Source organism: Nerophis lumbriciformis, linkage group LG25 (assembly GCF_033978685.3).
Source record: "Nerophis lumbriciformis linkage group LG25, RoL_Nlum_v2.1, whole genome shotgun sequence".
NCBI lineage: Eukaryota > Metazoa > Chordata > Actinopteri > Syngnathiformes > Syngnathidae > Nerophis > Nerophis lumbriciformis.
Genome location: NC_084572.2, coordinates 1,219,140 through 1,246,524, shown reverse-complemented (window position 1 = coordinate 1,246,524; position 27,385 = coordinate 1,219,140). Strand labels below are relative to the sequence as shown.

At 37.9% G+C, this 27,385-nt stretch overlaps 2 protein-coding genes across 4 annotated transcripts in view; one reads left to right on the top strand and one right to left on the bottom strand.

The window, feature by feature from the left end:
• The window catches only part of prkcq (protein kinase C, theta), a 75,878-nt gene extending 68,745 nt beyond the window's left edge, over nucleotides 1–7,133 (top strand). The window contains exon 17 of the mRNA XM_061983548.1: nucleotides 5,932–7,133. Coding sequence (XP_061839532.1) covers nucleotides 5,932–6,090 — 159 coding nt within the window. The 3' untranslated portion in view covers nucleotides 6,091–7,133. The remainder of the gene's footprint in view (nucleotides 1–5,931) is intronic.
• A 6,766-nt stretch (nucleotides 7,134–13,899) lies between these two features.
• tbc1d30 (TBC1 domain family, member 30) overlaps nucleotides 13,900–27,385 on the bottom strand; it is a 104,270-nt gene continuing 90,784 nt past the window's right edge. For all 3 annotated transcript variants that reach the window (XM_061983543.1, XM_061983544.1, XM_061983546.1), the window contains 7 exons: nucleotides 26,275–26,373; nucleotides 26,041–26,209; nucleotides 25,869–25,974; nucleotides 17,402–17,508; nucleotides 17,188–17,333; nucleotides 16,914–17,108; nucleotides 13,900–14,886 (listed from right to left, as the gene is read on the bottom strand). In XM_061983543.1, the coding sequence (XP_061839527.1) occupies nucleotides 14,036–14,886; nucleotides 16,914–17,108; nucleotides 17,188–17,333; nucleotides 17,402–17,508; nucleotides 25,869–25,974; nucleotides 26,041–26,209; nucleotides 26,275–26,373 (1,673 nt within the window). In that variant the 3' untranslated portion in view covers nucleotides 13,900–14,035. The remainder of the gene's footprint in view (nucleotides 14,887–16,913; nucleotides 17,109–17,187; nucleotides 17,334–17,401; nucleotides 17,509–25,868; nucleotides 25,975–26,040; nucleotides 26,210–26,274; nucleotides 26,374–27,385) is intronic.

Below are 27,385 nucleotides of genomic sequence, written 5' to 3'. Positions count from 1 at the left end.
ATTGTAAAATATGTAAATCGACAGGGGGTGTGACGTTCATATGTTGTCAATATTCAGTGTTTTATCCTTCATTGTAAATCCCACATTCTTTTATTTTCATGTACATTCTGGCTGTCTCATTCAGTGAAAACTAGTGATGTGTCCGGCAACACCGATGCATCGGCGCATGCGTCGAGCTCATAGAGCAAAACCCTGTGTCGGTTTTAGAAAGTCACGTGACCGATCATGAGCTGTTTTGGTCACGTGACCGATACGCCAACTGTGTCGCACTGACGCCTCCTCTGTGCCCTGTGAGCGGCTCTTTTCTACAGCCGGAGAAATAATAACTAAGAAGAGAAATCGTAATCGTAATACGTCGGAAAAACTTTTTTTTTTTTTTTTTTTATAAAAATGTGTAAAAAAAAATTTTTTTTTTAATTCCCAGTCCACAATCATCCACAACACGTTCTCTTAGATTTCCATGTTATGATACATGTTCACATTATTTATTGACTGTATCTAAAAAAGATACAAATATATTTTTATTTAAATGAAGATATGAAATAATCCTAAATGACTTGGTTTATATTATTGTATATACTAGGGCAGGGGTCACCAACGCGGTGCCCGCGGTCACCAGGTAGCCCGTAAGGACCAGATCAGTCGCCCGCTGTCCTGTTCTAAAAATAGCTCAAAGAGCAGCACTTACCAGTGAGCTGCCTCTATTTTTTAAATTGTATTTATTTACTAGCAAGCTGGTCTCGCTTTGCTCCACATTTTTAATTCTAAAAGAGACAAAACTCAAATAGAATTTGAAAATCCAAGAAAATATTTTAAAGACTTGGTCTTCACTTGGAATAAGCGGTAGAAAATGGATGGATGGATGGGTCTTCACTTGTTTAAATCAATTCATTTATTTTCTACTTTGCTTCTTATTACTTTTAGAAATACAATTTTAGAGAAAAAAATACAACCTTAAAAATGATTTTAGGATTTTTAAACAAATATACCTTTTTACCTTTTAAATGTCTTCCTCTTCTTTCCTGACAATTTAAATCAATGTTCAAGTAAAAAAAAAATTTTTTTATTGTAAAGAATAATAAATATTTTAGCTTCTGTTTTTTCGACGAAGAATATTTGTGAAATATTTCTTCAAACTTACTATGATTAAAATTCAAAAAAATTATTCTGTCAAATCTAGAAAATCTGTAGAATCAAATTTAAATCTTATTTCAAAGTATTTTGAATTTCTTTTAAAATTTTTCTTCTGGAAAATCTGGAAGAAATACTGATTTGTCTTTGTTAGAAATATAGCTTGGTACAATTTGTTGAATATTCTAACAAAGTGCAGATTGGATTTTAACCAATTTAAAACATGTCATCAAAATTCTAAAATGTATCTTAATCAGGAAAAATGACTAATGATGCTCCATAAATTCTTTTTTTAATTTTTTCAAAAAGATTCAAATTAGCTAGTTTTTCTCTTCTTTTTGTCGGTTGAATTTTGAATTTTAAAGAGTCGAAATTGAAGATAAACTATGTTTCAAAATGTTATTTTAATTTTTTTCGTGTTTTCTCCTCTTTTAAACCGTTCAATTAAGTGTTTTTTTCATCATTTATTCCCTACAAAAAACCTTCCGTAAAAGGGAAAAAAAATATACGACGGAATGACAGACAGAAATACCCATTTTTTTTATATATATAAATGTATTTAGCTATTCTTGTTTAAATCACACTTACGTGTAACTTACAAATGACAATATATTTATTTATTTAAGTGTGTATCAAACTGGTAGCCCTTGGCATTAATCAGTACCCAAGAAGTAGTTTTTGGTTTCAAAAAGGTTGGTGACCCCTGTACTAGGGCATCAAATCAGTGTCAGTTGAGTCGGTCCATAGGTTGCCTGTAGGGATTTTTAATGTCCAGCAGATGTCAGTATTTAGTGACACAGTATCGACACAGTATCAATACAGTTTTGCAATGTGTCGAAACGCTTCATGACGCCTCATCAACCCATCACTAGTATCTATTGTTGGGAAAAAGATAGGACTTCAAAATAAAATGACAAATGCTCCAAAAATGAACTATTTGCTGAAAGAATTACACAATAAAAGTGACAAATAATAATCCATAAAATAAAACGTGGTGGGATTTAACAATATGTATTATATACGTGCTATATTAACACAGTTCCTGCGTTGTGTGTAGAATGTAATGAACAACGAGCGACACTAGGGGTCGCTGCGCAGCTGCACTTTACTTGTGTTCATGCAGGAAATACAAACCTTGTCCATTTTTTTCTGCCAATTGTCGAGCCCCTACACAAATATAACACACAACAACAAAGAAATAGTCAACTTAAGTTCTTAATGAGACAAATACACCTTTTTTGTCGTACCTCTCCCGTTGATATGGTGGACAAAACGGAAGTTGGAAGGCGTGTCTAAAGAGGCAGGTGTCACAACAATTATTGCAGTAGGAGGGACAACAAGACAATGGTTCCACATATTGACATAACATCGACCAACCTTCAGGTATTTGCATGTCATTTACACAGTTTGCGTGATTATAACAATAACACATTATATTTACATGACATCATTGACCCTGTTACACAAATACTAATATTCAGTCAATGTTTTTTTTAAAATTGTATTCTTAATTCACTTCATTAACACTTGCCTCACCTGTTTGCATGCCCCTGATATAAAAAAAAAAACAATATCACAAAACAGAGGAGATTATTTTAAAAATAAAATAGAGGACTTTTACAAAGTAACAGCTGCTTCCTGGAGAAGGAATTATTATACAAATAAGACTGCAAATTGCATTTCTTTTGACAAAAAATTATCAAAAAAAAAAGTATCTGATTTACCAAAAGTGAATTATTTTTGTCTTCTCTTAGCATGAATAGGGGACAAGGAGTTAAAGTTGAAAAAAAAAAATGATACAAAATACAGGAAAAACATGCACTCTCCAAAAAAGTCAACAAAATAAAAATAAAGGCCAGCAACACTCGTTTTCTTCTAATCATTTTCATACAATTTGCGCAGGCGCTACCAAACACAGACCGGTTTGGAAAATGTCTTCGTCAGTGTGCAATTTTCAACAGGAAGTGATGCACTTAAACAGTCCCAGCTGTGGTCAATTCATTGACGTAATAAATGAAGAACAACTTCAAAAAAGGAAAATGCACAAATAATAGGCAAAATGGAAAATTGTACAAAATAAATCAAAGACTCAGTACAGTATCATAGCAAAAAAAAAAGTGTAATAAAAAATGTATAAAGCAATAAAATGTGTAATAAAAAAAATGTGTATCATACAAAATAAATAAAGCAAAACAAATGTGTATCATAGGAAAATAAAGCAATATAAAAGTGTATCATAGAAAAATAAAGCAATAAAAAATGTGTAATCATTTTTTTTATAAAGCAATAAAAAAATGTGTAATAAAAAATGTGTATCATAGGAAAATTAAGCAAAAAAAAGGGTTATAAAAAAATATGTATCATAGGAAAATAAATAAAACAAAAAAAACTAATAAAAATGTTTATCATAGGAAAATAAAGCAATAAAAAAAGTGTATCATAGGAAAATAAAGCAATTAAAAATGTGTAATAAAAAATGTATAAAGTAATAAAAAAATGTGTCATAAAAAATGTGTATCATAGGAAAATAAAGCAAAAAAAGGTAATAAAAATGTGTATCATAGGAAGAAAGAAAAAAATAATACTGTGTATCATAGGAAAATAAAGCTATAAAAGCGTATCTTAGGAAAATAAAACAATAAAAAATGTGTAATAAAAAATGTTTAAGGCAATAAAAAAATATGTAATAAAAAATGTGTATCATAGGAAAATATAGCAAAAAAAGGGTAATAAAAATGTGTATCATAGGAAAATAAATAAAACAAAAAAAATAATAAAAAATGTGCATCTTAGGAAAATAAAGCAATACAAAATGTGTAATACATTTCGTAGGGAAATAAATAAAGCAAAAAAAAAAAGTGTAATAAAAAATGTGTATCATAGGAAAATAAATAAAGCAATAAAATGTGTAATAAAAAATGTGTATCATAGGAAAATAAGTAAAGCAAAAAAAGTGTAAAAAAAAAGTGTATCATAGAAAATAAAGCTATAAAAAAGCGTATCATAGGAAAATAAAGCAATAAAAAATGTGTAATAATTTTTTTTATAAAGCAATAAAAAATGTGTGTAATAAAAAATGTGTATCATAGGAAAATAAAGCAATAAAAAGGCGTATCATAGGAAAATAAAGCAATAACAAATGTGTAATAAAAATGTATTAAGCAATAAAAAAATATGTAATAAAAAATGTGTATCATAGGAAAATAAAGCAAAAAAAGGGTAATAAAAAAATGTGTATCATAGGAAAAAAATAAATAATAATGTGTATCATAGGAAAATAAAGGAAAAAAAGGGTAATAAAAAATGTGTATCATAGGAAAATAAAGCAATAAAAAATGTGTAATAATTTTTTTTTATAAAGCAATAAAAAATGTGTGTAATAAAAAATGTGTATCATAGGAAAATAAAGCAATAAAAAGGCGTATCATAGGAAAATAAAGCAATAACAAATGTGTAATAAAAATGTATTAAGCAATACAAAAATATGTAATAAAAAATGTGTATCATAGGAAAATAAAGCAAAAAAAGGGTAATAAAAAAATGTGTATCATAGGAAAAAAATAAATAATAATGTGTATCATAGGAAAATAAAGGAAAAAAAGGGTAGTAAAAAATGTGTATCATAGGAAAATAAAGCAATGAAAACATGTGTAATACATTTTTTTAGAAAGCAATAAAAAATGTGTAATAAAAAATGTGTATCATAGGAAAATAAATAAAGCAAAAAGAATGTGTAATAAAAAAATTGTGTATCATAGGAAAATAAAGCAAAAAAAGGGTAATAAAAAATGTGTATCATAGGAAGAAAGAAAAAAATAATACTGTGTATCATAGGAAAATAAAGCTATAAAAGCGTATCTTAGGAAAATAAAACAATAAAAAATGTGTAATAAAAAATGTTTAAGGCAATAAAAAAATATGTAATAAAAAATGTGTATCATAGGAAAATATAGCAAAAAAAGGGTAATAAAAATGTGTATCATAGGAAAATAAATAAAACAAAAAAAATAATAAAAAATGTGCATCTTAGGAAAATAAAGCAACAAAAAATGTGTACGGTAATACATTTCGTAGGGAAATAAATAAAGCAAAAAAAAAGTGTAATAAAAAATGTGTATCATAGGAAAATAAATAAAGCAATAAAATGTGTAATAAAAAATGTGTATCATAGGAAAATAAGTAAAGCAAAAAAAAGTGTATCACAGGAAAATAAAGCTATAAAAAAGCGTATCATAGGAAAATAAAGCAATAAAAAATGTGTAATAAAATTTTTTATAAAGCAATAAAAAATGTGTGTAGTAAAAAATGTGTATCATAGGAAAATAAAGCAATAAAAAGGCGTATCATAGGAAAATAAAGCAATAACAAATGTGTAATAAAAATGTATTAAGCAATAAAAAAATATGTAATAAAAAATGTGTATCATAGGAAAATAAAGCAAAAAAAGGGTAATAAAAAAATGTGTATCATAGGAAAAAAATAAATAATAATGTGTATCATAGGAAAATAAAGGAAAAAAAGGGTAATAAAAAATGTGTATCATAGGAAAATAAAGCAATGAAAAAATGTGTAATACATTTTTTTAGAAAGCAATAAAAAATGTGTAATAAAAAATGTGTATCATAGGAAAATAAATAAAGCAAAAAGAATGTGTAATAAAAAATTGTGTATCATAGGAAAATAAATAAAGCAATAAAAATGCACTAAAAAATGTATACAACAATACAATGTTTTAATAAAAAAAAAAGCAATAAAAAATGTGTGTGGACAAGCATTATAATCAAAAGCTTGTGTTTGCAGACATCTCCCAGCGACTGCAGCAACTTCGACCAAGAGTTCACCAACGAGAAGCCCCGCCTGTCGTGTGCCGACCGCACGCTCATCAACAGCGTGGACCAGACCATGTTCAGGAACTTCTCCTTTGTCAACCCGGGCGTAGCCCGAACGGCAGTGCGCTGATCACGTGACTGACTGGCCGCCCAATCAGCACTCAGACTGCTGTAAATACATGGAAAAACACACAAGTGTGTCGAGCTGTAAGACAAAAACTGACCGCTAGTTCAGTGGTTCTCAAAGTTTCTTCACCAAGTGGAAAAAACTTGGCTCGCCAAGTACCACCATACTGACCAACATTAATATACAGTAGGCCTGAGTATTCATTAAAAACAAGGCAAATGTTGTATTTAACATTTGGGCCACTGTAACATTATACTCTGTGTTTGAATGTAGAAGAAAAAAACACTGTACTTTCACCAAGTGATTCTTTGGCGCACCATTAGGTGGAATACGCGTACAAGTTTGAGAATCACTGGTCTAGTTTAGTAAATAAATGTAATCCTACACATGAATGTAACTAAAAGTAGCAAAAATAATCTTCTGAGAAGCTTTGTTTGGAGTTCTTGTGTCAGATCCCAGGATGTCATTGTTTGTGCAGCCCTTTGAGACATTTGAGATTGACTGTTAGTCATTTTTGATTGATTGATTGATTGATTGAAGCAGCGTCCTCTGCAGTAGACATTTGTTTGAGCTCGTTCTCCTAATGTCCACTGCACAGGACGCTGCTTCTCAGGAGGTTTAACCTTTGTTCTCAAAAAGGATGCTTGTCGTGTCATACGCTGCTGCACATGGTGTTTATTTGTCAACAGAACTCATTCTGTTAACCACACTTACCTTTGTTTACATTTGCTTTTGTGGCCTCAGAAGTGTTGAAAATAAAAATGTCCAATTTGATTGCCGTTAAAGTGTTTATGAAAAAGGGAAGAATGTTGTTTGTGCAAGAAAGACTGCCCTCAGCCTTAACCAGTTGACACAATAGTGTTTGATTGGAGAGACAAGGTGAGTGTTCAGAAAGAAATGAGTGACTCTTACAAGCAGGCATCATATAATTAACTCTAGTTCATATTTTCTTCCAGTGAACTTGCTCTTCTGGTCAAAGTGCAGCTGTCAACAACAAACAAGGCTCATGTGCGGTAAGTACTGTACTGTACTGTATTTCACATTCCTGTAGATCCAAGCAGTGGTGTGTCGTCAGGGCCAGCAAGGCCTACTCTGCTGGCCTAACATCAATAAGTTCAAGCTAAAGTGCCAATGATTGTCACACAGGTTGACAGTGAAGGAAGAGGTTTTATTGTGAAAAGGTTGAATGTGAAGGAAAATACATTTCATTGTGATAAAGACAAACGCGCAGGAGAAAATGTTTTATTGTGAAAAGGTTTAATGTGCAGGAAACGCCGTTTTATTGGGAAAAGTGTGGGAAAATAGGTTTTATTGTGGAAAAAGGAAACGTGCAGGAAAATACATTTGATCTAAAGATGATTCAATAAAATGTATTTTCCTGCATATTCAACATTTTATTGTGAAAATGTTGAATATGCAGGAAAATACATTTTATTGTGATAAAGACAAACGTGCAGGAGAAAATGTTTTATTGTGAAAAGGTCTAATGTGCAGGAAACGACATTTTATTGGGAAAAGTGCGGGGAAATAGGTTTTATTGTGAGAAAGTGAAATGTGCAGAGAAGGATGTTTTATTTTGAAAAAGTTGAATGTGTAGGAAAATATATTTATTGTGAAAAGATCAGTAGAAGATGGATGGATGGAGGGTTTAATGTGCCGCAAAAGAGGTTTTATTGTGAGAAGGTTGAGTGTAAAGGAAGAAGTTTTATTGTGAAAAGTGCGGGGAAATAGATTTATTGTGAAAAAATGAAATGTGCAGGAAAATACATTTTATCTGAAAATGATTCTGATTCTGAAAAGGTTGAATGTGAAGGAAGAGGTTTTATTGTGAAAAGGTGAAATGTGAAGGAAAAGACATTTTATTGTGAAAATGTTGAATATGCAGGAAATAACATTTTATTGTGAAAATGTTGAATATGCAGGAAAATACATTTTATTGTGATAAAGACAAACGTGCAGGAGAAAATATTTTATTGTGAAAAGGTCTAATGTGCAGGAAACGCCGTTTTATTGGGAAAAGTGTGGGGAAATAGGTTTTATTGTGGAAAAAGGAAACGTGCAGGAAAATACATTTTATCTAAAGATGATTCAATAAAATGTATTTTCCTGCATATTCAACATTTTCACAATAAAATGTTGAATATGCAGTAAAATACATTTTATCGTCAACAGTTAATTCATTTAGCTTTAGTCAGTCTTTTGACAAAATTGTCTTTTAGTTTTAGTCATATTTTAGTAGAGATGTCCGATAATATCGGCCTGCCGATATTATTGGCCGATAAATGCTATAAAATGTAATATCGGAAATTATCGGTACCGTTTTTTTTTATTATCGGTATCGTTTTTTTATTTTTTTATTAAATCAGCATAAAAAACACAAGATACACTTACAATTAGTGCACCAACCCAAAAAAAAAACCTCCCCCATTTACACTCATTCACACAAAAGGGTTGTTTCTTTCTGTTATTAATATTGTGGTAGGTTCCTACATTATATATCAATATATATCAATACAGTCTGCAAGGGATACAGTCCGTAAGCACACATGATTGTGCGTGCTGCTGCTCCACTAATAGTACTAACCTTTAACACTTCATTTGACTCATTTTCATTACTTACTAGTTTCTATGTAACTGTTTTTATATTGTTTTACTTTCCTTTTTATTCAAGAAAATGCTTTTAATTTATTTATCTTATTAATTTTTTTTTTTTAAAGGACCTTATCTTCACCATACCTGGTTGTCCAAATTAGGCATAATAATGTGTTAATTCCACCACTGTATATATCGGTATCGGTTGATATCGGTATCGGTAATTAAAGAGTTGGACAATATCGGAAAATCGGATATCGGCAAGAAGCCATTATCGGACATCCCTAGTACTAACCTTTAACAGTTAATTTGACTCATTTTCATTCATTACTAGTTTCTATGTAACTGTTTTTATATTGTTTTACTTTCTTTTTTATTCAAGAAAATGTTTTTAATTTATTTATATTATTTTATTTTATAATTTTTAAAAAAAAGGACCTTATCTTCACCACACCTGGTTGTCCAAATTAGGCATAATAATGTGTTAGTTCCATGACTGTATATATCGGTATCAATTGATATCGGCATCGGTTGATATTGGTATCGGTAATTAAGACTTGGACAATATCGGATATCGGCAAAAAGCCATTATCAGACATCCCTCGTACTAACCTTTAACAGTTAATATGACTCATTTTCATTCATTACTAGTTTCTATGTAACTGTTTTTATATTGTTTTACTTTCTTTTTTATTCAAGAAAATGTTTTTAATTGATTTATCTTATTTTATTGTATTTTTATTTTTAAAAAGGACCTTATCTTCACCATACCTGGTTGTCCAAATTAGGCATAATAATGTGTAAGTTCCATGACTGTATATATCGGTATCGGTTGATATCAGTATCGGTTGATATCGGTATCAGTTTATATCAGTATCGGTAATTAAGACTTGGACAATATCGGATATCGGCAAGAAGCCATTATCGGACATCCCTAGTACTAACCTTTAACAGTTAATTTGACTCATTTTCATTCATTACTAGTTTCTATGTAACTGTTTTTGTATTGTTTTACTTTATTTTTTATTCAAGAAAATGATTTTTAATTTATTTATCTTATTTTTATTTTTTTTAAAAAGGACCTTATCTTCACCATACCTGGTTGTCCAAATTAGGCATAATAATGTGTTAATTCCACCACTGTATATATCTGTATCGGTTGATATCAGTATCGGTTGATATCGGTATCGGTAATTAAGACTTGGACAATATCGAATATCGGCAAAAAGCCATTATCGGACATCCCTAGTACTAACCTTTAACAGTTAATTTGACTCATTTTCATTCATTACTAGTTTCTATGTAACTGTTTTTATATTGTTTTACTTTCTTTTTTATTCAAGAAAATGCTTTTAATTTATTTATCTTATTTTATTTTATAATTAAAAAAAAAAAAAGGACCTTATCTTCACCATACCTGGTTGTCCAAATTAGGCATAATAATGTGTTAATTCCACGACTGTATATATCGGTATCGGTTGATATCAGTATCGGTTGATATCGGTATCAGTTTATATCAGTATCGGTAATTAAGACTTGGACAATATCGGATATCGGCAAGAAGCCATTATCGGACATCCCTAGTACTAACCTTTAACAGTTAATTTGACTCATTTTCATTCATTACTAGTTTCTATGTAACTGTTTTTATATTGTTTTACTTTCTTTTTTATTCAAGAAAATGATTTTTAATTTATTTATCTTATTTTTATTTTTTTAAAAAGGACCTTATCTTCACCACACCTGGTTGTCCAAATTAGGCATAATAATGTGTTAGTTCCACGACTGTATATATCTGTATCGGTTGATATCAGTATCGGTTGATATCGGTATCGGTAATTAAGACTTGGACAATATCGGATATCGGCAAAAAGCCATTATCGGACATCCCTAGTACTAACCTTTAACAGTTAATTTGACTCATTTTCATTCATTACTAGTTTCTATGTAACTGTTTTTATATTGTTTTACTTTCTTTTTTATTCAAGAAAATGTTTTTAGTGTATTTATATTATTTTATTTTATAATTTTTTTTAAAAAGGACCTTATCTTCACCATACCCGGTTGTCCAAATTAGGCATAATAATGTGTTAGTTCCATGACTGTATATATCTGTATCGGTTGATATCAGTATCGGTTGATATCGGTATCGGTAATTAAGACTTGGACAATATCGGAATATCAGATATCGGCAAGAAGCCATTATTGGACATCCCTAGTACTAACCTTTAACAGTTAATTTGACTCATTTCCATTCATTACTAGTTTCTATGTAACTGTTTTTATATTGTTTTACTTTCTTTTTTATTCAAGAAAATGTTTCTAATTTATTTATCTTATTTTATTAATTTTTAAAAAAAGGACCTTATCTTCACCATACCTGGTTGTCCAAATTAGGCATAATAATGTGTTAATTCCATGACTGTATATATCGGTATCGGTTGATATCGGTATCGGTAATTAAGAGTTGGACAATATCGGAATATCGGCAAAAAAGCCATTATCGGACATCCCTATATTTTAGTCATCTAAATTGATGAAGTCTTGTCTAGTCTGTTCCTCAACAACAACACTGGAAGGAGCATAACATGACATGGAGAGAATATGAATACTTTTGGATATTTAGGTGAAGTTAGGGGTGTAACGCTACACAAACATTTCAGTTCGGTATGGTTCGGTTCATTTTCGGTACAGTAAGAAAACAACAAAATATACATTTTGGGGTTATTTATTTATCAAATTTGCAAAATCTTCCACCAAAAATATTTGTCTTAGTGTAATATTTGATGTGAAGTAATTGGATAGGTCAATAATTCATAATAACATTGATTTTGATTCAATATTATGTTTTGAGCAATGACAGTTTGAAAGAAAAAAAAAAGAGCTTTGTTTTATTAGTCAACATTGCAACTTTTTCTAAATGACATTTCACCTTTAAGCTTTTTTATTTCACTTTTGTTATGTTTTTGTTTATTTGAATAGTATTTTTAGAATTTATAAAACATTAGCTGTGGGCCGCAAATGGCACACTTTTGACAGCCCTGCTATAGATAATAACAAATGAAATGTGATAAATCTATGGATAAAAAGCAGAGCCTGGCGACGTTATCATAACTCTCTCTCTCTCTCTGTCTCTGCCCCTCCCTCACCAATGCTGCTGTTTGTTTTGTTTTTAACCCCTTCTTAACCCTGAACGTACATTGAAAATACACGCAACCCTAACTCAAAATGCCGGACATTTGAGGCATTTAAGAAACTCCGCCCTGACAACTCCGCAAAAGACGACACGTCCGGTGAAAAGATGACGTATGGTCAGTCTATTCTAGCCCGTTAGCTGCTAGCATGCCGTGTGTTGTGCCTCGGTGTGCATTGTTTACACAACTTACTTAATATGTTGGTGTGGAAACTCGTTCGGTACACCTCCGAACCGAACCGGAACCCCCGTACCGAAACGGTTCAATACAAATACACGTACCGTTACACCCCTAGGTTAAGTAAATAAATAAAAATACTTTTCTCTTTAAATATGATCCTAATCTCTGTTTATGTTAGGCCAACAGACCACTGGATTTAAAGGTTTTACTTGAAAAAACACCATCGTTCTTCCCCGTTATATACAAACCCCGTTTCCATATGAGTTGGGAAATTGTGTTAGATGTAAATATAAACGGAATACAATGATTTGCAAATCCTTTTCAAGCCATATTCAGTTGAATATGCTACAAAGACAACATATTTGATGTTCAAACTGATAAACATTCTTTTTTTGTGTGCAAATAATCATTAATTTAGAATTTGATGGCAGCAACACGTGACAAAGAAGTTGGGAAAGGTGGCAATAAATACTGATAAAGTTGAGGAATGCTCATCAAACACTTATTTGGAACATCCCACAGGTGAACAGGCTAATTGGGAACAGGTGGGTGCCATGATTGGGTATAAAAGTAGATTCCATGAAATGCTCAGTCATTCACAAACAAGGATGGGGCGAGGGTCACCACTTTGTCAACAAATGCGTGAGCAAATTGTTGAACAGTTTAAGAAAAACCTTTCTCAACCAGCTATTGCAAGGAATTTAGGGATTTCACCATCTAAGCTCCGTAATATCATCAAAGGGTTCAGAGAATCTGGAGAAATCACTGCACGTAAGCAGCTAAGCCCGTGACCTTCCATCCCTCAGGCTGTACAAGAGACATCAGTGTGTAAAGGATATCACCACATGGGCTCAGGAACACTTCAGAAACCCACTGTCAGTAACTACAGTTGGTCGCTACATCAAGTTAAAACTCTCCTATGCAAGGCGAAAACCGTTTATCAACAACACCCAGAAACGCCGTCGGCTTCGCTGGGCCTGAGCTCATCTAAGATGGACTGATACAAAGTGGAAAAGTGTTCTGTGGTCTGACGAGTCCACATTTCAAATTGTTTTTGGAAACTGTGGACGTCGTGGAAAGATAAAGAGGAAAATAATCATCCGGATTGTTCTAGGCGCAAAGTGTAAAAGGCAGCATGTGTGATGGTATGGGGGTGTATTAGTGCCCAAGACATGGGTAACTTACACATCTGTGAAGGCACCATTAATGCTGAAAGGTACATACAAGTTTTGGAGCAACATATGTTGCCATCCAAGCAACGTTACCATGGACGCCCCTGCTTATTTCAGCAAGACAATGCCAAGCCATGTGTTACATCAACGTGGCTTCGTAGTAAAAGAGTGCGGGTACTAGACTGGCCTGCCTGTAGTCCAGACCTGTCTCCCATTGAAAATGTGAAGCCTAAAATAGCACAATGGAGACCCCCGGACTGTTGAACAACTTAAGCTGTACATCAAGCAAGAATGGGAAAGAATTCCACTTCAAAAATGTGTCTCCTCAGTTCCCAAACGTTTACTGAGTGTTGTTAAAAGGAAAGGCGATGTAACACAGTGGTGAACATGCCCTTTCCCAACTACTTTGTCACGTGTTGCAGCCATGAAATTCTAAGTTAATTATTATTTGCAAAGTTTATGAGTTTGAACATGAAATATGTTGTCTTTGTAGCATATTCAACTGAATATGGCTTGAAAAGGATTTGCAAATCATTGTATTCCGTTTATATTTAAACACAATTTCCCAACTCATATGGAAACGGGGTTTGTAGAGAAAGTCTAACATTCATGTAAAAAGGCACAAAGTTGGAACACAAACATCCTCACTGTGGTTTATTGTTTCCGTTCATATTCTGTGACATATTCTCCAACCCAAACTTCAGCTTCTTGGCATAGAGACTAGAGACAAGCGGATGGCTAAGAGTTCCTTCAGTTTTCCACGCATGATATTCAGGAGGCAACGTGGTGTGTCTGACTGGAGGTGGCTCCTCAGCGCCTCCTGGTGGTGCTGCTGGCACTGCTACAGTTGCGGCTCAGCTGGGGGAAGTGGACCGTGGGCGTCCTGGAGGTGGGACCGTACAGGCCCAGGTTGCGGGCCGCCGCGGACTTCCTGGGCATCTTGACGCAAGGGAACGGCGAGAAGACCTGCGCCTTGGAGGGGGAAGCGTGGATGTAAGACGAGCACGTGGACGAGAGCGACGGCGCGGAGGGGGAGGGTGTTTTGTAGAAGGAGGCGGAGCCTTGGAGAGGCGTGGAGGAAGCCAGGTGGTGGGCGGAGCTTGGGGGTGGGGTGGAGGGCGGCGTGGGGGAGGAGGATGGAGCTCCGGATGTGAATGTAGACACTGGTGAAGGTGAAGAAGAAGTGATGGCGTTACAGTTTTCAGAAGCTGACGATGGCGGAGGTTGTGTGGATGTGTCCTCCTCCAGGTCCATGGAGTCCAGTCGCACCTCCACCTCCCTCACCTCTGTGCCGTCCTGCGGAGCACCTTCGCACGCTGGAGGTGAAGACTCAGCACATCCCTCCTCCTCCTCCTCCTCCGCATCCACCTCCTCGGAATCCCCGAAGCCCAGCTGCGCTCGCGCCTTGGCCGCGTTCCTGCGGTGAGCTCGCACGTGAGCTCGCCAAGGAGACGCCGCCCCTCCCCCGGAGCTCCCCGAGGACACGCTGCCGGTGGAGGGCCGCGGGCCGCAGCGCTGCCGGCGTGGAGAGTCCCGAGTCTGCGGTGAAGGAGCGTGCTGGACGGTGCAGGCGCTGGCTCTCCGACCCAGGAGGAGATGGTTGATGACGGTGCTGGAGGGGTTGAGTTGGGACGCCAGGACGCGAGTGGCAGGACACTTGTCTGTCAATCATCACACACAACAACATGTGACCACATGAGCATGAGGAGGAAATCAATCAATCAATCAATCAATGTTTATTTATATAGCCCTAAATCACAAGTGTCTCAAAGGGCTGCACAAGCCACAACCACATCCTCGGTACAAAGCCCACATAAGGGCAAGGAAAAACTCACCCCAGTGGGACGTCGATGTGAATGACTATGAGAAACCTTGGAGAGGACCCCATATGTGGGTAACCCCCCCCCTCTAGGGGAGACCGAATTTCTACACTTTTTTTTTCTTTTGGCTTCTCTTTATACATTTTTCAACCATTCCACTTGTTTAGGGCATCGCACGTACCCATTTTGTTTGTCGTAAAAATTCCCCGTTTCCCCAAAATTCCAGGAATTCCGAAATACCAATTGTTGTGTTAACTACGTCAACATTTCTCAACCGATTGCAAAATTTACAACACCAACCCAATCATATCATCTAGGACAATTGTGATAATATATATATATATATATATATATATAGATATATATACAGGTAAAAGCCAGTAAATTAGAATATTTTGAAAAACTTGATTTATTTCAGTAATTGCATTCAAAAGGTGTAACTTGTACATTATATTTATTCATTGCACACAGACTGATGCATTCAAATGTTTATTTCATTTAATTTTGATGATTTGAAGTGGCAACAAATGAAAATCCAAAATTCCGTGTGTCACAAAATTAGAATATTACTTAAGGCTAATACAAAAAAGGGATTTTTAGAAATGTTGGCCAACTGAAAAGTATGAAAAGGAAAAATATGAGCATGTACAATACTCAATACTTGGTTGGAGCTCCTTTTGCCTCAATTACTGCGTTAATGCGGCGTGGCATGGAGTCGATGAGTTTCTGGCACTGCTCAGGTGTTATGAGAGCCCAGGTTGCTCTGATAGTGGCCTTCAACTCTTCTGCGTTTTTGGGTCTGGCATTCTGCATCTTCCTTTTCACAATACCCCACAGATTTTCTATGGGGCTAAGGTCAGGGGAGTTGGCGGGCCAATTTAGAACAGAAATAACATGGTCCGTAAACCAGGCACGGGTAGATTTTGCGCTGTGTGCAGGCGCCAAGTCCTGTTGGAACTTGAAATCTCCATCTCCATAGAGCAGGTCAGCAGCAGGAAGCATGAAGTGCTCTAAAACTTGCTGGTAGACGGCTGCGTTGACCCTGGATCTCAGGAAACAGAGTGGACCGACACCAGCAGATGACATGGCACCCCAAACCATCACTGATGGTGGAAACTTTACACTAGACTTCAGGCAACGTGGATCCTGTGCCTCTCCTGTCTTCCTCCAGACTCTGGGACCTCGATTTCCAAAGGAAATGCAAAATTTGCATGGTCGGGTGATGGTTTGGGGTGCCATGTCATCTTAGCCCCATAGAAAATCTGTGGGGTATTGTGAAAAGGAAGATGCAGAATGCCAGACCCAAAAACGCAGAAGAGTTGAAGGCCACTATCAGAGCAACCTGGGCTCTCATAACACCTGAGCAGTGCCAGAAACTCATCGACTCCATGCCACGCCGCATTAACGCAGTAATTGAGGCAAAAGGAGCTCCAACCAAGTATTGAGTATTGTACATGCTCATATTTTTCATTTTCATACTTTTCAGTTGGCCAACATTTCTAAAAATCCCTTTTTTGTATTAGCCTTAAGTAATATTCTAATTTTGTGACACACGGAATTTTGGATTTTCATTTGTTGCCACTTCAAATCATCAAAATTAAATGAAATAAACATTTGAATGCATCAGTCTGTGTGCAATGAATAAATATAATGTACAAGTTACACCTTTTGAATGCAATTACTGAAATAAATCAAGTTTTTCAAGATATTCTAATTTACTGGCTTTTACCTGTAATTAGGGTCCAATAAGCCCAAATAGCAAAGAGAAATAAAAAAAGCTTGGGCCTTAAGAGGATTTAAAGCCACCCCCACATGCTGTGCGGCGTTCCCTTTGACTCCGCCCACAGCCTGCGTGGCCCCTCCCTCACCTGTGCGTATGCAAAGCTGCATGGCCTGCTGCTGCTGCCGCCTCTTGATGCGAGCGTACTGCTTCTTCAGCGCGCTGATGTCCGTGCTCATCCTCTCCATCATCATGCTGTTGATGGCCGCCTGGTGCTCCGCCCTGGCGCCGCCCACCGCCCCCGGACTCAGCTCCGCGATGTTTCCGTGCTTGGCTCGGTGGTCTGCGCGTAGGCGTCAACGATCAGTCGTGTTTTTTTTCTTTTTCTTCCCCCCCCCCACGCGGGAAGTGGAGCCGCTTACCTTTCAGGTGTTTCTGGTAGCGCTGGAGCTCCGGCGCCAGCAGGCCTCCCAGCGGCCCCAGACAGCCCAGCGCCGTGGTCACGGAGTCTTCGTCGTCCGCGTCCACCTCGTCGTCGTCGTCGTCGCTCTCCCAGGCGCCGTGCGTGCTGCCGACCGACACACCAACCTCGTCGCTAAAACTCACAACTTTGTGTTCTATTGCAGCCTCGCTTACCTCCCGCTGGGCCTGACCGATGTGGGGAAGGGCGTGATGTTGTAGGTGTACTTCTCCCTCAGCTCCGCCAGCTGAGGGAACGGGAACGCCGCCAGGCCGTAAACCTCCTTAAAGCGTGGGGAGATGAGGTTTTAGCGCAGGGGTGGGCAATTCATTTTCAGCGGGGGCCGCATGAGCAACCCGAGCACTGCTGGAGGGCCACACCGACAATATTTCAATTACATTTTGCTGAAATTATTTTTGATATACCATAAGATAAATAATAATAATAATTTAATTTAACCTACCGTATTTTCCGCACTATTAGCCGCACCTAAAAACCACAAATTTACTCAAAAGCTGACAGTGCGGCTTATAACCCGGTGCGCTTTATATATGGATTAATATTAAGATTCATTTTCATAAAGTTTCGGTCTCGCAACTACGGTAAACAGCCGCCATCTTTTTTCCCCGTAGAAGAGGAAGTGCTTCTTCTTCTACGCAAGCAACCGCCAAGGTAAGCACCCGCCCCCATAGAACAGGAAGCGCTTCTTCTTCTACTGTAAGCAACCACCCGCCCCCATAGAAGAAGAAAAAGCGCGCGGATATTACGTTTCATTTCCTTTGTGTGTTTACATCTGTAAAGACCACAAAATGGCTCCTACTAAGCGACAGGTTTCCGGTTCATGAAAAGACGCAATCTCTCCATCCGCACACGGACTACTATTTCACAGCAACTGCCTAAAGACTTTCAAGAAAAGCTGGCTACTTTCCGTGCATATTGTAAAAACAAGATAGCTGAAAAAAAGATCCGGCCAGAGAACATTATCAACATGGATGAGGTTCCACTGACTTTTGATATTCCTGTGAACCGCACTGTGGATACAACGGGAGCACGTACGGTGAATATTCGCACCACAGGGAATGAGAAGTCATCCTTCACTGTGGTTCTAGCTTGCCATGCTAATGGCCAGAAACTTCCACCCATGGTGATATTCAAAAGGAAGACCTTGCCAAAAGAGACCTTTCCAGCCGGCGTCATCGTAAAAGCTAACTCGAAGGGATGGATGGATGAAAGATGAGCGAGTGGTTAAGGTAAGTTTACGCGAAGAGGCCGGGTGGCTTTTTTCACGCAGCTCCGTCCATGTTGATATACGACTCCATGCGCGCCCACATCACGCTGGTTTTTAATATATTATTAAAGTTTGACTGACCTATCTGACTGTTTTTTTGACATTCCTTTAGCGCAGTTAGATGCGGCTTACAACACCGGGCGGCTTATAGGTGGACAAAGTTTTGAAATATGCCGTTCATTGAAGGCGCGGCTTATAACCCAGGGCGCCTTATGGTGCGGAAAATACGGTAACTTAACTTTATACAAAAGCAGATTGCTTTTGATGGTTTTTGTTGGAATAATTGTTTGTAAGTTATCACAAAAGAAATGTTGTATTATGAATGCTGTCTTTCGAGGCCTAACAAGAGGAAGAATGCTCGTGAAACGCCACTGTGATTTCAACACGGACAGATGGCAGGATCTGCTCAACTCCCAGAGGAACTCTCTTTGAAGTGTTAAACGAACTCTCTTTGAAGTATTTCACAAACTCTCTTCCAACTATTTGGTGACTGAAGTCAAACGCTATTTACGACCCGCTGCCCTCTTGAAGTCACTGTGGTCAGGAGACGGGAGGGGTTATCCATTGTCCTCCAACACCTGCCCCGGCTGGATCCAGGAAGAGCCCAAGCCCGAGAAATCCGCTTCTTGGACTTCAAAGCGACCGAAAACAATGACTCTTTTACACACTTCCCATTCCTGCTGTGACATGTGTTGGTGCGTGAACATTGAATATTGTAATAAAGAGGAGACGAAAACCTTCTTCGTCAGAGCGTGCTAAGACACTGTAAGAGGTTACAGGTTGACGCATGTCTCTCCTCAATTGAGTCCAAATTGAATTCTGTCTCTGTTTGATTCTTTGCCTTTTGTCTTGTTTAATAGATGTCCTGTGTTTGAACGTGACAGTTTTATTTTTAACACTGTCTTACACAACACTTCCTGATGTATAATACAATGCAAAAATGTCCATTTTTGTCACTTCATCCTCTTTAAAAGTCCAACAGTTTTCCCTGTCAGATTTGGACAACCATCCGTTTCTGGGTGTTGTCGATAAATGGCTGTGGCTTTGCATGGTAGAGTTTTAACTTGCACTTACAGATGTAGTGACCAACTGTCTTTACCGACAGTGGTTTTCTGAAGAGTTCCTGAGCCCATGTGGTGATATCCTTTACACACCGATGTGGCTTTTTGACGCGGCGCCGCCTGAGGGATCGAAGGTCATTCAATGTTGGTTTTCAGCTTTGCTGATTACGTGCAGCGATCTCTCGAGAGGGTGGGCAATTATTTTTTTTTTTACCGGGGGCCGCATGAGCAACCCGAGCACTGCTGGAGGGCCACACCGACAGTACTTCAATAAAATTTTGCTCACATTATTTTTGATATACCATAAGATAAATAATAATAATAATAATAATTTCATTTAACCTAACTTAACTTTATACAAAAGCAGATTGCTTTTGATGGTTTTATTTGTAACACAACACTTCCTGATGTATAATACAATGCAAAAATGTCCATTTCTGTCACTTGATCCTGCATCCTCTTTAAAAGTCCAACATTTCTGTTGTCACACCTGCCAGCTTGTCCCATTTCAGTCCTAACACGCATTTACCTATGTGAACAAGTCATTACCTGTGGGTGTCTCTTTAATTGACTGCATGGCTGCCAGCTACTCCGTGATTTGAAAGTCTGCAGTTATCCCACGTAAGAAGATGAGCAGCTGGGCGGTGTCACGTACATCGCAGCTCTCATCCAAAGTAGGGATGTCCCGATCCAGGTTTTTGCACTTCCGATCCAATACCGATATTGTTTTTGCACTTCCGATCCGATACCGATACTGGCCTATCCGAGCATGTATTAAAGTTGAAAGTTATTTAGCCTACTTAGTTGTCAGAATCATGTTGAAAAGGGTTTTAGTACTCTTGATAACAACTAGCCAGCTGAATTAGGGGAGTTTGAATAATACACAATGGTTGGTAACAAGAAACTGACCTGTTTATTCAAGGATAAACACAAAATAGACAAAATTATACATGACAAACAGAAATGGCATCATTGAACTAGGGCTGGGCGATATGGCCTTTTTTTAATATTGCAATATTTTAAGGCCATATTGCGATACACGATATATATCTGGATATTTTGCCTTAACCTTGAATGAACACTTGATGCATATAATCACAGCAGTATGATGATTCTATGTGTTTTGATTGATTGATTGAGACTTTTATTAGTAGGTTGCACAGTGAAGTACATATTCCGTACAATTGACCACTAAATGGTAACACCCCAATAAGTTTTTACACTTGTTTAAGTCGGGGTCCACTTAAATTGATTCATGATACAGATATATACTATCAGATATATACTATCATCATAATACAGTCATCACACAAGATAATCACATTGAATTATTGACATTATTTATAATCCAGGGTGTGGAGGGTAAGTGTCAAAAAGACAGCCAAAAGAGTTTGATATGAGAATAAATCTAAAGTTAAAATATAGGGTAGAAATGCACCCATTTGCAGGAAATGTAGTCTTGATTTTCAACATTTTCTTTCAAGGCTTGCATTAAAACATTCTTCTTCATACTGCATTAATATATGCTACTTTGAAACTTTCATGCAGAGAAGGAAATCACAACTAAAAAAAAATCACAATTTTTTTCATACGGTGTTGATGTGGAAATGTTTGCCTCGGCATTTTGATGGTGTGGACGTGTGGCACCGAATGGAGATAAGCGTCTCGACAGACGTCACAATATTTGAACAATGATGACGAAAACGGCTGTCTCTGTCATGTCCGTGTGTCGAAAATTGTTATGCATGACGTGACAGTATGTGACGTATGACGTGACAGTATGTGACGTATGACGTGACAGTATGTGACGTATGACGTGACAGTATGTGACGTATGACGTGACAGTATGTGACGTATGACGTGACAGTATGTGACGTATGACGTGACAGTATGTGACGTGTGACGTGACAGTATGTGACGTATGACGTGACAGTATGTGACGTGTGACGTGACAGTATGTGACGTATGACGTGACAGTATGTGACGTATGACGTGACAGTATGTGACGTATGACGTGACAGTATGTGACGTATGACGTGACAGTATGTGACGTATGACGTGACAGTATGTGACGTGTGACGTGACAGTATGTGACGTGTGACGTGACAGTATGTGACGTATGACGTGACAGTATGTGACGTGTGACGTGACAGTATGTGACGTATGACGTGACAGTATGTGACGTATGTCGTGACAGTATGTGACGTATGACGTGACAGTATGTGACGTATGACGTGACAGTATGTGACGTGTGACGTGACAGTATGTGACGTGTGACGTGACAGTATGTGACGTATGACGTGACAGTATGTGACGTATGACGTGACAGTATGTGACGTATGACGTGACAGTATGTGACGTATGACGTGACAGTATGTGACGTATGACGTGACAGTATGTGACGTGTGACGTGACAGTATGTGACGTATGACGTGACAGTATGTGACGTGTGACGTGACAGTATGTGACGTGTGACGTGACAGTATGTGACGTATGACGTGACAGTATGTGACGTGTGACGTGACAGTATGTGACGTATGACGTGACAGTATGTGACGTATGACGTGACAGTATGTGACGTATGACGTGACAGTATGTGACGTATGACGTGACAGTATGTGACGTGTGACGTGACAGTATGTGACGTGTGACGTGACAGTATGTGACGTGTGACGTGACAGTATGTGACGTATGACGTGACAGTATGTGACGTATAACGTGACAGTATGTGACGTGTGACGTGACAGTATGTGACGTATGACGTGACAGTATGTGACGTGTGACGTGACAGTATGTGACGTATGACGTGACAGTATGTGACGTATAACGTGACAGTATGTGACGTGTGACGTGACAGTATGTGACGTATGACGTGACAGTATGTGACGTATGACGTGACAGTATGTGACGTGTGACGTGACAGTATGTGACGTATGACGTGACAGTATGTGACGTATAACGTGACAGTATGTGACGTGTGACGTGACAGTATGTGACGTATGACGTGACAGTATGTGACGTGTGACGTGACAGTATGTGACGTATGACGTGACAGTATGTGACGTATGACGTGACAGTATGTGACGTGTGACGTGACAGTATGTGACGTATGACGTGACAGTATGTGACGTATGACGTGACAGTATGTGACGTGTGACGTGACAGTATGTGACGTATGACGTGACAGTATGTGACGTGTGACGTGACAGTATGTGACGTATGACGTGACAGTATGTGACGTGTGACGTGACAGTATGTGACGTATGACGTGACAGTATGTGACGTATGACGTGACAGTATGTGACGTATGACGTGACAGTATGTGACGTATGACCTGACAGTATGTGACGTATGACGTGACAGTATGTGACGTATGACGTGACAGTATGTGACGTATGACGTGACAGTATGTGACGTATGACGTGACAGTATGTGACGTATGACGTGACAGTATGTGACGTGTGACGTGACAGTATGTGACGTATGACGTGACAGTATGTGACGTATGACGTGACAGTATGTGACGTGTGACGTGACAGTATGTGACGTGTGACGTGACAGTATGTGACGTATGATGTGACAGTATGTGACGTATGACGTGACAGTATGTGACGTGTGTAAGAAGGTGCACTTGCTGTCTGTGAGAGGGAGACACAGGAAAGAGTGAGAAGAGCCTGTCGTGTAATGCCAGCAGCTAAAAGCAACTGCGTGAGAATTCACAGACCTGTGGATGTGTTGAAGGTGTGCTGGAAAATGCGGAACGGAAATTAGGGCGTAGCAGAAAAGTGGAATGTATTATTTAAATCGGTGCGTTGGAAAACACGGACCGGAGTTTGTTTTTTTTAAACTGGATTAAGGCTGAAACGACGCGTCGACATAGTCGACGTCATCGGTTACGTAAATACGTCGACGCCGTTTTTGTGCGTCGGCGCGTCGCATATTTACGTCACACTGCCGTCATGGCGGAGCGCAAAGCAGACGGTGCGAGCGAGGGGGAAAAAGCACGCCAAAAGTTGTCAAAAGTGTGGGAGTATTTCAATAAACGGCCTAATAATGTTGTTGTATGCACACTGTGTCGAGCGGAAATGGCAGCCCAACGGCTATGAACGAACATTTGAAAAGAAAACCGACAGCGTTCTTGCCATCACCAAGTCAATCGTCCGCGTGCGTATACGTTGTCATTATTACACAAAAACATGAATGTGTCATTTGTATCTGCGTTGTAAATTCATAAACTAAAGCACCGTTTCGCTCTGAGAGGTGCGTTTGGCGTGCCTGTTCAGTGTTTACAAAGACGCGCTCGTCTTTAACGCTGTGGAGAGGCGGCGGTGGCGGCGAGCGAGCTGCGAGGCGGGGCGCGCCGGGAGCGACGCCGCAATCGTGCCCAGGTGCGCGATCCGAGCGAGCGAGGAAGAGGAGCCGAAAAGCGAGGAGAGAAAAGAGTTGGAAGAGAAAAGACTTTGTGTAAAATTAAAAGATTGTAAACCTGGCAAAGCCGTCTGGCGTTCAGTTAGTCGGTCCTGAAAGAACCCCACGGCACAAGACGTGTCACAAACGCTAACGTTAATTAGTTGTGCAAATACCTTTTACAACATTAACAGTTACATATACTATGTACAAACCAACAATTAACTTTCACTTTAATCATACTATCATTGTTGTGTTATTAAGCAAAATAAGCAATACTTTTACTTTTGTTGAAATGTTTACACTGTACACTTTTTTGTATTGGATGTTTAGCTTTATTTTTGCACATTTTAGCAAATAAGCAATACTTTTACTTTTGTTGAAATGTTTACACTTGTTACAGAATATTTCCGTTTTGCACTTTTTTGTATTGGATGTTTATCTTTATTTTTGCATATTTTAAAGCAAAATAAGCAATACTTTTACTTTTGAAATGCTTATACTATTCCAGAATATTAAGATTTGCACTGGATGTTTACTTTTATATTTGCACATTAAAAAGCAAATAAGCTACTTTTAATTTTGTTAAATGTTAAACGTTTTAAATGTTTACATTGTTACAGAATATTTTGTCATGTCATGTTGTCAATGTTGACTGAGTGGCCATACTTTTTTTTTTTGTAAATAAAAGCCATGCCTTTTGAAAAAACTGGCCTACATTTATTTTTTCCTCTTCATTTTAAATAAAAAAAATAATCGGTAAAAGGAAAAATAATCTATAGATTAATCGAAAAAATAATCTATAGATTAACCGATTAATCGAAAAAAATAATCTATAGATTAATCGATAGAAAAATAATCGTTAGCTGCAGCCCTAAACTGGATCTGGATCGGCATTTTCCCATGCCTTGCCGATACGCATTTTTTTGCAAATATCGGCGGCCGATCCGATCCAAATATCGGATCGGGACATCCCTAATCCAAAGCCAGCGAAAAACAATCAAAGTCAGCTGTTCTGTTCTTCAGCTGAAGCTCCAAGTTTCCAGCGACGGTCTCAACCCGCCTCGTTATACAGTGCGTCGGGAGAGTGACACGTTCTCTAATGCGCCCCTCTTCTCCGGACATATCAGCGCAACAGAGTCCAATAAGCACTCCTTAATAAACTCTCCGTCAGAAAGCGCCTTACTTTTTCTGGCGATATTGTGAGAAATGACTCAACTTGTCCTGACGGCTGCATCTCTGGGGGTGTGAAATATGGCAAAAAGTCCTTGTTGGGTTTGCAGTTTCACCATCAACGCATCAGCCTCCCTTGCCTGCGCTTCATCAGACAGATTCCGCTATTTTTCCTGGTGCTTCGTGGTGTAGTGGCCATTCAAATGATATTCTTTAAACACAGCAACATGTATACCACGGCTTTACCTTTCATTTCTGTAAAGAAATACTTGTCTTGTTGGAAACACGCCATTCCTCATCAACTTTTCTCTTTTTAGCGTCTCGGGGGCAACCGGGCATCACTTGTCGCTGCGCACCTTCACTCACAGGTTACACACGGACATACGCCCATAAATAACACTTTTCAAAATAAAAGCAGCACAGTTGTATTGCACGCACGACATAGATGTTTTTTTTACATTTATTTTGTCATTTGTGATTGCCGCCGTTCACATTCTCTCACAATCACACACGCGCATTCGTCCACACGGAAGTAATACAAATAACGCTTTTCAAAACAAAAGCAGCACCGTTGTATTGCATACTTGACATAGATATATTTTTTTTGTAATTTATGATTGGCCTAATGTGGGCCGGACAGGACCTGGGCGAGCCGCCGAATGCCCAGGTCTGCTTTAGCGCCACCTGATGCTGGGTTCACTTTCTTGCCCTCACCTGTATGAGCGCGGGAGGATCCACGAGGTTGTGGTCCAGCATCTCCTGGGTGAGACCCCCCATGGTGCTGTAGAAGTCGCCCGCCGTCTGACAGGACATTATCCTCCTGGGCGGGCAGAAAAGCGCATCAGAGGCGAAAACTAAAAGACGGCGCGGAAGTAGGCGGACTCACTCTCCCAGTCTCTCCCAGATGGCGAGGGCCACCCGGAACAGCACCTCGGAGCCCTCGAAGAAAACCGAGTCCCATATCTTGAGCACGGTGGGCGCCGGCAAGCAGGTGGCGAACATGGTGAGGAACCACTGCATGGTGAACACGTTGGTGAGCGGCGGCTCGTAGTTGCCTGGTGATCGTTAACGGCGGGTGAGCTTCCTCGACGATGTTTTACAGGAAATCATGATGTCATACCTCCCGCCTCCTTGTTGGCCGCCTTCTGCAGGTGGTGCAGGTGATGGGACAACCTGGGAAGCTTCAGACGCAGCAGGTCTCGGAACACCGCCATGTCCACTGTAAGTAAGTCCAGAACTGTAATCTACCTGTGGCTTTCTGCTCCGCTCTCCCTGACCACCTGAGGGCACCACAGACTGTGGATGCTTTTAAAAAAAGGCTTAAAAACCCTACTTTTTAAAAAAAGCCTTTTTTTTAGATATACCGTATTTTCCGCACTATAAGGCGCACCGGATTATAAGGCGCACCTTCAATGAATGGCCTATTTTAAAACTTTGTTCATATATAAGGCGCACCGCATTATAAGGCGCATAGAATAGACTATGCGCCTTATAATGAGGCTGGGGTTGCGAGACCTGTTGTGGCTCAATATTGGTCCATGTATAAGGCGCACCGGATTATAAGGCGCACTGTCAGCTTTTGAGAAAATTGGAGGTTTTTAGGTGCGCCTTATAGTGCGGAAAATACGGTATGCATACTAGTTTTAGCTATTTGGCTGTTCCAAGTTTTTTATTTTTTATTTTTTTTTTATTATCTTTTTTTTTAATACACTGTAGCACTTTGAGGTTGTTTACTCAATGTAAAGTGTTTTTTTACAAATAAAATCTATTATTATTATTATTGTTGTCCAAGTTCGTAATTTACAACCATGGACAATCATGAATCGATCGGAATAAAGAAAAATTTGAAAATGTTTCATTTTAAATAAATAATAATAAATAATAATAATAATAATAATAATAATAATAAATAATAAATAATAAATAAATGCATAATAAATAATTTTAATTTTAAATAAAGAAACATTTTTTTATTTTTATTTTTTTAATACACTGTAGCACTTTGAGGTTGTTTACTCAATGTAAAGTGCTTTTTACAAATAAAATCTATTATTATTATTATTGTTGTCCAAGTTCGTAATTTACAACCATGGACAATCATGAATCGATCGGAATAAAGAAAAATTTTAAAATGTTTCATTTTAAATAAATAATAATAAATAATAAATAATAATAATAATAAATAATGAATAATAAATAAATGCATAATAAATAATTTTAATTTTAAATAA